Genomic DNA, 15492 nt, shown 5'->3' with positions numbered 1-15492 from the left:
AACTTTACACCAAGCACCAATGAAGCGACGACTTTGTTTGTTTATGGGATTTGCACAGGTGGTGTGATGCCGATTGCCTCTCGGTGTATTACATTACTATCTGTGCTGGCATAATATTAGAGGCAAAATATATACCTTACCCTGTATCAAGGTGAGATGGTAGTCACCTTGCGGTCTCATGGGCTGTTGCTATGTAACGTGTCAAGACATTGGAAGTACATATATAATAATGCATGAAGTTGACACTATTCATGTAGAAGTGACATTTGATACTAAAGAGATTTGCTGGATTATTCCTCTAAGATAATGATGGTTTCCTACAATTATATTTACAAAAGCAAAACCAAAGAGTAACCTCATTAATGGCTATATATATATATATATATATATATATATATATATTTATTTTTTTTTTTTCTATTTTTTTTTTCATATATATAACTATTCTCCTATCTAGATGAAATAAAAACAACTATTACAGTTTTCGCCAGCTTCTAACGGCACCACAATGAATTATGGGTAATTAATAAATCAGTAGAAGATAAGTAAATCAACAAAAATCAATGAGTTTATGGATCAGCCGTCTAATTAATCATACATTCTTGTTTGTATTTATAGCTATAATCTATGAGCGGGGGTGGTGGGAGTATGGAGCGGTAGTCCTGCTTACCCCCCATGGAGTCAGCAATACCCATAAGGCAATTTTTTTATGTCATAACTTTAATCACCATAATCCTGTCCCTTCTCTTCCGACCTCGTCACTGGTAGTCACCATTATTAAAGATGCATTCGTTTAGAGAATACAGCAATACTTAGGATATAACTAATGCGGCCGAGATACGAGGCAGGACCCCGTTGTGCGAGTTTCAAAGTAATAAGTAAAATATTTGCATTCTTATTTTTAATTCAATGGCGTCTAAACAAAGAGAGAAGTCGGGAAAACGGGTCTTTAATTCATTATTTTCCAAGAAAAATCTGTCCCCTCATTTATTATTTTTATGGATTCGACCCCATTAGAGGTGCACGTTCTATATAAATCTTTGCTCGTTTTTGTCCTGCTGTTTTTTCATTAAGCCGCGGCTCCGTCTCACATTAAAACACCTCGTTCATGTATCATTCAGGCATGTGAACGATTACCCAATGTCTTTCAGTTGTCACAGTAATGAGAGAAGAAAGTGAATGAGGAATGAATGCCACCGTCTCCCGGGATGGACAGAGCGATTTTTATCATCATGACTTGTACAATATAATTGTGTCTAAAATGCATCCCTCAAAAAGTTCAGCACTTTTGATAGATCCCAGTGAAACATCGGGACCTTGGCGTGTTCCCAGCCATGTGAGGAGACGCAAGGATTTCCATTAAAAATGAATTTTCCAGAATGCCTTTTGAACTAGCATTAATATGTTATTTGCTTTAGTGCTTCTTTAATTCTTTCAGTGTGGCAGTAATTGTAATCCCTGAAAAGCCGTAAATGCTTCAAAGGAAGCGTGTGAATGTGGACGGCGAACATTTCATATATATTTTATGAGTATGGATGTTGGAAGTGAAAAAAAAAAAGGAAGAGATAGATAGATAGATAGATAGATAGATAGATAGATAGATAGATAGATAGATAGATAGATAGATAGATAGATAGATAGATGAGAGATAGATAGATAGATAGATAGATAGATAGATAGATAGATAGATAGATAGATAGATAGATAGATAGATAGATAGATAGATAGATAGATAGATATGAGATAGATAGATATGAGATAGATAGATAGATAGATAGATAGATAGATAGATAGATAGATAGATAGATAGATAGATAGATAGATAGATAGATAGATAGATAGATAGATAGATAGATAGATAGATGGATAGATGGATAGATGGATAGATAGATAGATAGATAGATAGATAGATAGATAGATAGATAGATAGATAGATAGATAGATAGATAGATAGATAGATAGATAGATAGATAGATAGATAGATAGATATGAGATAGATAGATAGATAGATAGATAGATAGATAGATAGATAGATAGATAGATAGATAGATAGATAGATAGATAGATAGATAGATAGATAGATATGAGATAGATAGATAGATAGATAGATAGATAGATAGATAGATAGATAGATAGATAGATAGATAGATGATAGATAGATAGATAGATAGATAGATAGATAGATAGATAGATAGATAGATAGATAGATAGAAGATGATAGATAGATAGATAGATAGATAGATAGATAGATAGATAGATAGATAGATAGATAGATAGATAGATAGATAGATAGATAGATGATAGATAGATAGATAGATAGATAGATAGATAGATAGATAGATAGATAGATAGATAGATAGATAGATAGATAGATAGATAGATAGATAGATCGATAGATAGATAGATAGAACTCCTTATACTGTACAATTAATCAGCTTAATTTATATAAAATCAGAAAATCCCATTAAACTATCGGGCACTAGGAGCTTGCACGGTGCAGTCGTCGTCCCCCTTCCCCCTCCTAAAAGACCAGAGTTTGGGTTTACGCTGCTTTTTCCATCAAGTTGAATTGGTTTCCGGGGTAATGTAATGTAAGAGAAGTCTGGTCTGGTCAATGCCTTTATTGCCCGCTGGGCTAACCCATTTGGTGCCAATGCCCGTGTCATAACAGGTGCCTTTTCAGTGGCATGCCCCCCTATTAGTGCTCTCGTTGACCCCATACCCTGCATATATGCCGTGTGTACACATAATGTATTCTTCCTTCTGAAACCGAGAAATCTCCTTGTCAGTATTCCAAGCTGAATCCCAATAAGCTCTGCCGGTAAGATGATCAAATTCATCCCGGGAACTCACAGCGTGATCAAAACAGCACTCAAGATTACACCAAGAAGCTGCTCATATACACAAAGCGCGTCAGTCACCGCAATCCGGCTGCAAAGTGAATATATATGAAGGCAAACGGTCGGGGTGACACCGGCATAAATCATGTGACAAGAAAATAGAGCTCCTTCAGGTGTGATAAATGTCTTCAAATGTGGCGAGAATTTCTTAATGCTAGAAAGAACACATAAGTGATCATCAAGACTGATCCTGACGTATGCCAGGCAGGTCCTTACGCAGCCGAGCGCCTCCTGTGCAATATTACGACACAGAATCGCAGCGAAACACCGGCTACGTGCATACGGTTTCATTTACAGAGAGACTTACGTGTTCTCGAATTTTGACAGATTGTTGCTATTAATCATCACCTCACAAATTGTGGCATCGTCTTCCCTGTGGGGGGGGGGGGTGGGGGCTCTAGTGATACCCATCATGTAGTTATATCATATGAGGAGTTCCATTATTAATATTTCAGTCTAACAGGAGGCCCCATGGATTCGATACTGCCCTTACAGATGTAGCCAAGTCTATCTTGACTCTGATAACTTGCACACAACAAAAGCCAACGAAAAAGTCAAGTTAAAGTTTCTTGATACTTTGTATTTAATGAGTTAAAAGTCAAGATAGAGATGGCTACATCTGTATACTCTGATTTTATATCGTTTTATAGACTGAACTATACTATTCATGCATCAGGGTGGGACCCACAGCAGTCAAGGCTGGATACTAGTCTTTGCAAAAAGGGCAATTACCCCACGATCTCCACCATTGGGGGCATCAAACATAGTCTAAATATAAATCATGGTGCCCGTGGTGTAGCTGTTGTTTGAGCACTTATATGCAATCACGACTACATAGGCGCTATATGACACTTTAATGTGGGCATTATATGGGGCTGATATCTGGCAACGTACAGTAGCATTTTAGGCCCTATATGGCACTGGTTTTGGCAAAGTACCGCATTATTCTTCATTCAGAGCTCCTCTAGAAAATATAATATAGTATTGCACATTTGCCCAAGGCCCCTACGGGCCTTGGTCTGGCCCTGACAGCAGTGTTCCCCTTAATCGTCCTGGTTCATAAATAAAATGTCAGTACTACAGTAAAGACTGAGTAGCACTGGTGAGAAAATGAAAGCGGAATTAAAAAATTAAATCGCATGAGTGGGCGGGGGAGAGGCAAATATAATGTTTTTGGGAGCCTTGTTTTTTGACCTAGTTGAAGTGACTGTACATTGTCTCCCATTGGATTTGCAATTAGAACATCCATTGGCTGCCAATAGCCTGCTTGTTGAAAGTTTCACGCAGAGCCTGGATTCCTTTTTTGAAAAATATAATATTAGAAGCTATGGTATTAGATTCTAGAAATGGGACATTGATTCTGGGATTTATTCCTAGTGTGGGGAAATTGCAAACTAATTTATGGGGATGTTTGCCTATGTATGGATCAACACGGTAGGATTATAGGTTGGACATGTGTTTTTTTTCAAACCTATCAACTATGTACAGTAACTATGTAACAAGGGAATTTTCTCTGCTGCATAGCTTAAAAGCAAACTGAATAAATGCAGCAAAAAGTTATAAACATATATGAAAAAAAAGTTATAATTATTGCCAGCACAAGCTCATGATCAAAAAGTAATTTTGCATTTTTTAATGCTATTGCTATAGCATAAATAACTGGAAATTCCTGCCTACCATGTGCCATTTATGTACTGGTGTCTTCTTATGTGGCAGAGAGAATTTAGGGCTCCCCTCATACACCAGGGCTTGGGTGTGACTGCTACCTCTGGATAGATAAATAGATAGAATGATAGATAGACAGATAGACAGATAGACAGATAGACAGATAGACAGATAGACAGATAGACAGATAGACAGATAGATAGATAGATAGATAGATAGATAGATAGATAGATAGATAGATAGATAGATAGATAGATAGATAGATAGATAGATAGATAGATAGATAGATAGATATGGGATAGATCGATAGATAGATAGATAGATAGATAGATAGATAGATAGATAGATAGATAGATAGATAGATAGATAGATAGATAGATAGATAGAGAGACAGGGTCGGTGTCAGCACCCGGCGAACCTGGGCAAGTGCCGGGGCCCACTACCTTGGGGGGGCCCACTCAGTCGCCAGGTGCTGACGCTGTCATCACGGCTCCTCCAGAAGTGGAATCCCCAGCCAGAGTCTTGCCGGGGATTCTGCTTCTAAAGGGAGCCCATGTCTAGGGGGCAGCATAACTACGACTGTAGCAGCCATAGTGGCTGCCACATGGCCCACGGCATGTGGGGACCCATGCCGCCCGCCATCACGTCCCCCCATGCCCAGTGGCCCCACTAGCAGCCGCTGTGGCTGCTACAGCGGTAGAGTGATGCCACAATTAATAGTATCTGCGTCCTTAGGAGGCAGATACTATTGAACACTATGGCAGTGCCAGGAGGTATCTCCCCGTTCTACCATTTACTACGCTACAGACTCCCAGGCAGAGTGCTAGTATCTAATAGCGCTCTGCCCGGGACTCCGTCTCTGGGGAAGCCCCTGACATCACTGTCCATATTTGGACAGTGATGTCAGGAGGAGAGAAGGAGTCCAGCCAGAGAGCTAGAAGCGGATCTGCTCCAGGACTCTATCTCTAGGGAAGCCCCTGACATCACTGTCCATATAAGGAGACCCAGGCAGGGCTAGCTCCAGGTCTATGTGGGCCCTTGGGCGACACAGACTTAGTAGGCCCCTTTGCGGAGGAACTCACGGTGGCAGTAAAATGGCAGAAAATTTCACTTTGTGCCCCGATATAGACTTTAGGCCCCCAGTTTCTACCCCCATAAATTTAGTGCCCTCAGTAGATAGTGCTACACAGCCCCCCTCCCATGTAGTGCCACACAGTCCCCCTCCCAGGTAGAGCCACACAGTCCCCACCTCCTAGGTAGTGCAATGCAGCCCCCCTCCCAGGTAGTGCCACACAGCCCTCCCTTCCAGGTAGTGCCACACAGCCCCCTCCTCCCAGGTAGTGTCACACAGCCCCCTCCCTTGTAGTGCTACATAGCCACCCTCCCTGGTATTGGCACACAGCCACGCCCCCTGGTAGTGCCACACAGCCACCCCCCCTGGTAGTGCCATACAGCCCAAGTGTGTCTTCCCCGGGACCCTTTCTCTGGGAAGCCCCTGACAGTCAGGGGCTTCCCCAGGGACAGAGTCCTGGAGCAGTGCCGCTTCTAGCGCTCTGCCTGGGACTCCTCCTCTCCTCCTGACATCACTGTTCATATATGGACAGTGATGTCAGTGGCTTCCCCAGAGACGGAGTCCTGGAGCAGAGCCGCTAGCACTGTGTAGCACTACCTGGGAGGGGGGCTGTGTGGAACTACCTGGGAGGGGGGCTGTGTGGCACTACCTGGGAGGGGGGCTGTGTGACACTATCTACAGAGTAAAGAGAAATGTGCCTAGGCACAAAGTCCCAATTTCCCAGCCACCAGTCAATTAGTCGAAAATGTCAGTAAAGGCAGTTAAAACATAACTTTTATTAATGTATCAAACAGACACACGACACTGAAGGGTTAAAATTGTATCAGAAGACGGCCAGTTTGTAGCACAAGGGTCAGTGTGCATGCATCCAGTACAGCACTGGACGCAGTAAGAGAAACTGATTCGGCAGCTGCAGACTGCCGTACATGGAAACAGTTCCCCCGAGTAGAGGCAAATAACTGAACCGTCGGTGATATATTAAAATGGCGATAGCCCCCCCGACATGTTTCGCTGCAGAAGCAGCGTCCTCAGGGGATAATACGGGGCTAATGAGCGCGCGTTTGAAAAACTGCTCTCCATATAGACTCTGGTGCCTGCGTCTGCATGACGTGTGACGGCAGCGATTCTCCTCAAAGCCAATCAGATGGCCGCAAATGACAAGCCCCCACGCCAAGGAGAATGGCATGACAACAGGCCAATAGAACACCGGAATCAGGCATCCAGTCACCACGGAGGCTGAGCGCAAACGCACATCAGTCGCAGCGGGTGATAGTCATTCAGAAAATTCTGTATGCGGGGAGATTGACAACATGGGCAGCCAATAAGGAGTGCAGAACGGCACCCAATTGGGATAACCTAAATCAAAACAAGCGGAGAACGTAGAGAGCCTCAATACAAGATGACAGCAATTGCATACAGCACAATATACGTGTCATGCTAGCCGCAAGGAGAACAATTACCAGTCACACAGCACAACATGCAGAGTCGGCATAAGCGAGTGCATAGCAATATATTGATTTTACACAATACATCCATTTTAGTCAAGTTTGGTAGACAAAAACGAATAGTAAGAGAGAGCAGGGATCAGAACGAGTCGTCTGTAAGATCGATAACAACATCAATAGTAATATACATGCTCAACAAGCAATAACAAGGTATAGCTAAGTACACATCAAAACAGCAATAGTAATCAGTGTGTCACATAACTGTCAAAACGACAGAGGTATAATAAGCAAAGAGTGTGTTCAGCAGAGAAAATTAATTCAGCAATAAAGGTTAATGATACCAAGAGGAGAGGGTACAGTGCCACCTACAAGAAAGCCATGAAGGTGAACCCCTCATTTAGGCCATTAGGACTCAGAGAACTAAGCCTATGTATCCATCGTGCCTCCTCCTGCAGTAGTCTTCTGTCCAAGTTACCGGCCCTAGGTCCGAGTTTTAATTGCGTAATGCCCCAAAATTGAAGGACCCTGGAGTCGCTCCCATGAAAAGATCTCACATGTCTAGAAATGGAAGTATCCTCTTTCATGTTGATACTACTGACATGTCTGGAGATTCGTCTCCTGAGTTGCTGAGTAGTCTTGCCAACATACAGTTTGGGGCAAAGGCATCTGGCGACATATACAACACCAGTGGTTTGACAGTTAATAAAGTGTCTGATGGTAAATTGACAACCATTTAGGGGGTTAGTAAAACACTTTGTCTTGGGCAAATTGGGACTTTGTGCCTAGGCACATTTCTCTTTATTGTTTAATTATCCCTGCCAGCCACTAGGGGGTCCCTTTTTCTGCTTTTTCACACTATCTACAGAGGGCACTAAATTTATGGGGGTACAAACTGGGGGCCTAACATATATATGGGGGTATAAACAGGGCCTAACGTCTATATGGGGGCACAAAGTGACGTTTTCTGCCATTTTACTGCCGCTGTGAGATCCCTGGGTCCAACTGAGGGGGCCTACTAATTCTGTGTCACCAAAGGGCCCATATAAACCTGTAGCCGGGCCTGTATAGAGAGATGATAGATAGACAGACAGACAGACAGACAGATGATAGATAGATAGACAGACAGACAGACAGACAGATGATAGATAGATAGATAGATAGATAGATAGATAGATAGATAGATAGATAGATAGATAGATAGATAGATAGATAGATAGATAGATAGATAGATAGATAGATAGATAGCAATAAAGTTTATTTTGTGTACTTGACAAACTATGTGAAGTCTTCCAACATTCAAATCCAATTGAGAAAAAAAGGAAATCCATTCAATCGTCACTTGACACTTTTCCCCTATTTATCCTTTAACTACTGCATTGCTTAATCCCTGGAATTTTCTCCACTTAGATGGAAAGTGATTTCCTATTGATATTTTACACCAGACATTTAGTTCTAGAAATGTACACGGTGAGAGCTCCTTGCAAAAGTAGAAGATGGACAGAAAGCAGATATCTTCTCATTTGAACTCCTATACAATCTGAGCAGTTCTCTCAACCAATCAATCAACTTCCTATATGTATACAGTAGGATGTCCCTGTCTTTATTATAGATCCCTAAATGTCCTTTCCTACTCGGGTTTGACTTTGGGCTGTGGAACTGACAGTCTCTCATCAATCAACCAGTGAGCATTTCATTGAAAATGTTGTGATCATGTTCTTTTTACTTTGATTTATGTACTATGCATTATTGCTCTTTGCTGGCTCTTATTGCGACGTGACGAGACGCACATTGAGGTGGCAAAGAGTTGTGAAAAAAAAAAATTTGAGTAAAGAAAAAAATCCCTGTAGGCCAACAACCTTCACATGACCCTCTCTTGCCCTTTTGTACAACATTTTTGACATCTTGACAAGTTTAATAGGCACCCAGGAGACAGCCAAGGGAGAGAAAAGATCCAAACAATGTATCGAGCTTCTCTAAAATGCTACAGAAAAAGCCAAGCAAAAGCATTGCTTCCACAGAAAGGCAAAGCAATCCTAACTCTCAACTACATAAACCAAAAAAGAAATGAGCCATAACTCGGACTTTGCACCATAGATTACAGATTGTCTACAGATACTTAACACAGAACTGTAGAAGAAATGGAAACAATGGAAGCCAAAAAAAGCAGAGGCAAGCACAAAAGCATAAAATTCTAAAGAAACGATGGAATGAAAACTTAATAAAGATGCTGATTAAAGTTGGGAGGACTTACCATGCTTGAGTCCCGGCTTCCGTTGCCGAAAATAGCTCCTTCAGCGCAGGAGGGGAGTAGATCGAGGGAAAGTTGACTATCCCTGCTACCAGCTATGACATCACCTGCTACGTCATAAAAGGTAGTGAAAGTGCTCTGCATTCCGGGCTGATTTTCAAGAAATATAGAAGAGAGAAAGTGTAAAAGAGTAAAAGAGAAGAACGTACAGGTTTCTTTAGGAAATTAAAAAAAGGAAAAAAAAAAAAATCTAAAATATGCACGAGGGTTCTATAAATATAGTAAATGATAATTGATGCTCTGGCTTCTAATATGTTTACATTATTACAGACGTATTAGCTAAACTCTAAGGGGCCTTTAAAATTTGGGAAATGATAAAAAGTTTGCCCCCCCCGGACTGGGAAAGATTATATCTTATTATAGACACCCACCCCCCCCCCCCCCCAACTGACTTTTTAAGAGAAGCCAGACAAGCAGAGCATTTTAACCACAATTAGAGGCAGCCGGTGATGTCATTACTAGGGGTGGGTGGACATTTCCAATCATAGCCAATAAACAGAGCGTTACATTTTTTGTTTTCTATAACAAACAAATTATAACGAGGTGCTCTTGCAAATAAATACTGTATATGGCTGATGTGAAAAATAAAAGGATGGATGGGAAAAAAAAAACAAAAACGGTGAAATGTATGGTTTACTCTGAAACACCAGATTATGTTTACAATAGCATTTCAAAAATGGCAAGGGCACGTTCAGACGTGGCAGAATTTTTCGGCTGCAAATGTTGGTGCAGATTTGGGGCAATTACGCAACGAATATGCAGCAACATTTGCATATTTGACAAGTAATTCAGACGTTGCAGATATCACAGCGGACTTGCCACAGATTTCAGTTTTTGCATTGCAAAGGCTGAAATCCGCAGTGAAATTCCGCTTCTTCTCCGCAACAGACAGTGCATGCTGCGGAGGGAAAATTCTGCACCGCGGCCTAGTTTCCGCACCGTTATGTTCCGCAATGTCTGAACACAGTTACCTAAAAATGTATAGAAACCAATGTAAAAAACGGCTGCTGCAGAATTCCACTGCGGACTGTTCACAGCCGTATTTAACAGCAATTCTGCCAGGTCTGAATGTGCCCTCATAGTTCCTATTTATGCACATATTTATATATATATATTGGCCCCCTGACAACTATACTATGTAGTATCCTATCCATTCACCGATCCATAGTCAACACACCGTCATCATTATATTAACATAATTAACAGATGATTGTTTGTGGTTATATATATAGCAAAATATCAAAAATAATACCTAAAAATTAGTAGTGACTTTACATTACTTGCCCATTTATCTTATATTAGACACATCAATGTGATATCATTTTTAATAATTTAAATTAAAAAAAAAATTGTTCAATAAACAACATTTTTACATAATAAAATGTCCTAAAAACTAATAATAACAATAGTAAATAATGATAATGATGATAATAATAATAATAATAATAATAATAATAATAATAATAATAATAATAATGATAATGATAATAATAATAATAATAGTAAATAGTAATAATAGTAGTTAAAGAGGCTCTGTCACCAGATTTTGCAACCCCTATCTGCTATTGCAGCAGATCGGCGCTGCAATGTAGATTACAGTAACGTTTTTATTTTTAAAAAACGAGCATTTTTGGCCAAGTTATGACCATTTTTGTGTTTATGCAAATGAGGCTTGCAAAAGTCCAAGTGGGCGTGTTTACAGTAAAAGTCCAACTGGGCGTGTTTAAAGTAAAAGTCCAACTGGGCGTGTATTATGTGCGTACATCGGGGCGTTTTTACTACTTTTACTGGGCGTTCTGACGAGACGTATCATCCACTTCTCTACACAACGCCCAGCTTCTGGCAGTGCACGGACAAAGCCGTGTTCTCGAGAGATCACGCTGTGACGTCACTCACTTCCTGCCCCAGGTCCTGCATCGTGTCGGACGAGCGAGGACACATCGGCACCAGAGGCTACAGTTGATTCTGCAGCAGCATCAGCGTTTGCAGGTAAGTAGCTACATCGATTTACCTGCTAACGCCGATGCTGCTGCAGAATCATCTGTAGCCTCTGGTGCCGATGTGTCCTCGCTCGTCCGACACGATGCAGGACCTGGGGCAGGAAGTGAGTGACGTCACAGCGTGATCTCTCGAGAACACGGCTGTGTCCGTGCACTGCCAGAAGCTGGGCGTTGTGTAGAGAAGTGGATGATACTTCTCGTCAGAACGCCCAGTAAAAGTAGTAAAAACGCCCCAATGTACGCACATAATACACGCCCAGTTGGACTTTTACTTTAAACACACCCAGTTGGACTTTTGCAAGCCTCATTTGCATAAATACAAAAATGGTCATAACTTGGCCAAAAATGCTCGTTTTTTAAAAATAAAAACGTTACTGTAATCTACATTGCAGCGCCGATCTGCTGCAATAGCAGATAGGTGCTGCAAAATCTGGTGACAGAGCCTCTTTAATAATAATAATAATAATAATAATATTAAATAGTAATAATAGTAGTTAATAATAATAATGACAACAATAATAGAATTATAAGCAATTATAAAAAAAAAGTGTCTGTTTGATCGTTTCAGTTTTATTTAATTTATTTTGTTAACATAACTAAAAATTCACAACTGTTAGGGCACGTTCAGTCGTGGCGGAATTTTTCTGCTGCAAATGGTGCAGATATGGGGCAATTACGAAACGAATTTGCACCAACATTTGCATATTTGACAGGCAATTCAGACGTTGCAGATATGACAGTGGACTTGACACAGATTTCCGTTTTTGCATTGCAAAGGCTGAAATACGCAGTGAAATTCCGCTTTTTCTCCGCAACAGACAGTGCATGCCGCGGAGGGAAAATTCTGCACCGCAGCCTATGGTCCGCAGCGTCTGAACGAAGATAACTTAAAAGGTGTGGAAACCAATGGACAAACTGTCTGCAAAGGATTTCCACTGCGGACTGTTCGCAGCGGAATTCCACAGCAATTCCGCCACGTCTGAATGTATAAAATCTTTGGTGACCCGAGTTATGTCTGATAATAAAAATGTTATCACCTTTTAATTGCTAGACCAATACTATGACCTTAAGGCCTCATTTACATGAGCGTGTGCGTTTTGCGCACGCAAAAAAAACGCTGCGTTTTGCGTGCGCAAAAGGCACTTGACAGCTCCGTGTGTCATCAGTCACTGTCCAGGGTGCTGAAAGAGTTAACTGATCGGCAGTAACTCTTTCAGCACCCTCGACAGTGAATTCCGATCACAATATACAGCAACCTGTGAATAAAAAAAAGACGTTCATACTTACCAAGAACTTCCTGCCTCCTCCAGTCGGGTTTCCTTGGTGACGCGTCCTTGGTGACGCGTCCCTCTCTTGACATCTGGCCCCACCTCCCTGGATGACGCGGCAGTCCATGTGACCGCTGCAGCCTGTGCTTGGCCTGTGATTGGCTGCAGCTGTCACTTGGACTGAATTGTCATCCCGGGAGGTCAGACTGGAGGAAGAAGCCGGGAGTTATCGGTAAGTCAGAACTTCTTTTTTTTTTTACACGTTCATGTATATTGTGATCGGAAGTCACTGTCCAGGGTGATGAACCAGTTTAACTCTTTCAGCACTCTGGACAGTGACTGTCTCCTGACGTCGCGTACCGGAATTTTTTTTGCCGGGTTCGGTCAAAATGAGTTCGGCCGAACCCGGTGAAGTTCGGTTCGCTCATCTCTAAGACACTCCGTTTGGATGTTTGTAAACAGAAAAGCACGTGGTGCTTTTCTTTTTACATTCAGAGTTTGACAGCTCTTGCGCGAATCACGCAATTCACACGGAAGTGCTTCCGTGCGACCTTCGTGGTTTTCACGCACCCATTGACTTCAATGGGTGCGTGATGCGCGAAAAACGCAGAAATTTAGAACATGTCGTGAGTTTTTTTCAGCGCACTCACGCTGAGCAAAACTCACGGACTGTCTGCATGCCCCCATAGACTTGTATAGGTCCGTGCGACCCGCGTGAAAAGCACGCGCGTCGCACGGATGTATATCACGTTCGCGTAAATGAGGCCTAAATGTGTTTTTTTTTAATCTGCTGCCTACACAAATCACTTCCTCTAATATACATTGCACAATGTTTTCGTTATAAATATAAATATAAGAAAATGAGGTTAGATTTATAAAATTATTTAAAAAAAAATAGCTAAAAATAATAAAAACAATTGTTAAAAAATTTAAAAAATGTGTAACTATATTATTTGGATAAGAGCAAGAATATGGACAAATTGATCAACCTGTTTAAAACGAAGCCCCTGGAAGCAAGATTATTTTTTTATTTCCCATATCGCCAGTTGCAGGGGTAATTTTTTTCTTTCTTGTTTTTTTTTTATCCTTTTTTTCATGGAAATCATTTAGCAAAATGGTAAATAAGGTATAAACTTCAAAAAAAATTATTTGTATCCAGAAAAGCAGGGAGATTTCAATTTAAGTTATGACTATAAAATGATGAAAATGAAGACCTGGAATCCTTTTTAAAACGGCATGGTTTACACTTTGATAAGATTAACTAAGAGCTCTGTATCAGTAAAAATATGGAAGTGCAAAATTATTTTGCTGATCCTCAGGGACAAGATAAAAAAAATTATGTCAGGGACAAGATAAAAAAAAATTATGTCTGCAAAGCCTCCCCAGTTTTGTATTATTTATTTAATTATTTTTCATTTTCGTGTGGCTTCCCTATTGACTTGTATTTCTTTTCATCTATATATTATACTTTTAAGTTATATAATGAATGTATGAATCAAGGTAACCCAAGGTCCCTTAAAATCCGGGGGATCGAACGTATCCGTTGTGGCATCAGGGGGGGTAATGTGAAGAAGGTCCTGGCACAGAAGGAATGTAGGTGGATTGTGCAACTAGGATCTATGGCACCGGCTGGACTCAACGAACAGCTGAGTTTTGCTCCTTTCTTATGAGAAAGCCGTAACCGCCATACTACCAGCAGATCATTGTTTTATGACTTTTAAACTGTGAATTGTTTGTGTGTTGAGTTTTTAATGCATATACTCTCTTAGTAGGTATGAGATATATTGGCCAGTATCCAGCAAAGGCATCCTTGTACCTTGATTAAAGCCCTGTATAATTGGACGACCCATCATGTTGCGAATCTCGAAGAGGATAACGTATATCCAGGACTCGATTTGTGTAACCTGTTTATGATCCTGTTCTCATTTTTGCATAAGCACTCTTTTGCTGCCTGTTTGTTTACCGACAACCCTACATGACTGTCTATTATGGAACAGTCTCTTATACGAAAATAATCTACATGTAACCTGCTTACGATTTTTTGTTTTTATGTTTGTATCAGCACTTTAGTTGCCTGTCTTATTCACAGACAACCTTACATGACTGTTGCTCATGGCAACAGTCTCTAACATATTTATTTCATGCACTATTTATATTTAAATATTTATTCTTTTCTGTTTATGGTGTTTACTTGGTATATGTTTTCTGAAGACTAATGTATCTCTGATGTTGAGGGTTTCCATATCATTGAATGTGAGGCATAGATGTGTCCATAATTGACACATCATATCCACATATTTTTTTATATATATATACTCTCTCCATAGTACTCTTGCAGTTTAATATATACAATTGATTATTTATTTATCTAATTTAATAAGGTTATTTTTAGGTATCACCGTTCCAAGAAATAAATGTTTCTCCTTTTTTTTTGTTCAATATTATGCAATATGAGCAGTGTTTCTTTTGAAATCGGCCCCTAATGAGGTACAAATAACATCTGCTGGTTAAAAACTAATCAGATTGAATCATCTGTATTTCCTGGTCAACCCCATTAAATTGTGAAGATACAGAGATCATGCAGCATTAAAAAGGGTTATGAAACGCTCCAATTTACTTACCTGCATATAGTATTCTGTTCTGTCCAATCGGGTGCGCGCCTCTGACGTGTGCGAGAGGGACTGGGTGAGGCCACGCCCGTCTCTCCTAGAGTGCGGTGCGCATGTCCGGATCGTCTGGTACGCGACCAGAGACCGGATGTGCGCCGCAGCACTGGAGGACGGAAGTGGGGCATGCCACACTTCCGGTTTCGCCGTCGGATTCGCGCCAAGTGC

The 15492-nt window shown here is 40.8% G+C and overlaps 1 protein-coding gene across 5 annotated transcripts in view; it reads right to left on the bottom strand.

The window, feature by feature from the left end:
• Positions 1-15492, bottom strand: part of CTNNA2 (catenin alpha 2) — a 1837255-nt gene that overhangs the window by 52322 nt on the left and 1769441 nt on the right. For 4 of the 5 annotated variants that reach the window (XM_075855957.1, XM_075855967.1, XM_075855939.1 and 1 more), the window contains one exon: positions 9334-9480. The exons of the other annotated variant lie outside the window; for it this stretch is intronic. In XM_075855957.1, coding sequence (XP_075712072.1) covers positions 9334-9480 — 147 coding nt within the window. The remainder of the gene's footprint in view (positions 1-9333; positions 9481-15492) is intronic. 5 annotated transcript variants of the gene reach the window in all.

Source organism: Rhinoderma darwinii, chromosome 1 (assembly GCF_050947455.1).
Source record: "Rhinoderma darwinii isolate aRhiDar2 chromosome 1, aRhiDar2.hap1, whole genome shotgun sequence".
Taxonomy (NCBI): domain Eukaryota; kingdom Metazoa; phylum Chordata; class Amphibia; order Anura; family Rhinodermatidae; genus Rhinoderma; species Rhinoderma darwinii.
The sequence above is the reverse complement of the archived record's forward strand: the minus strand, read 5'-3'. Positions and strand labels throughout refer to the sequence as shown.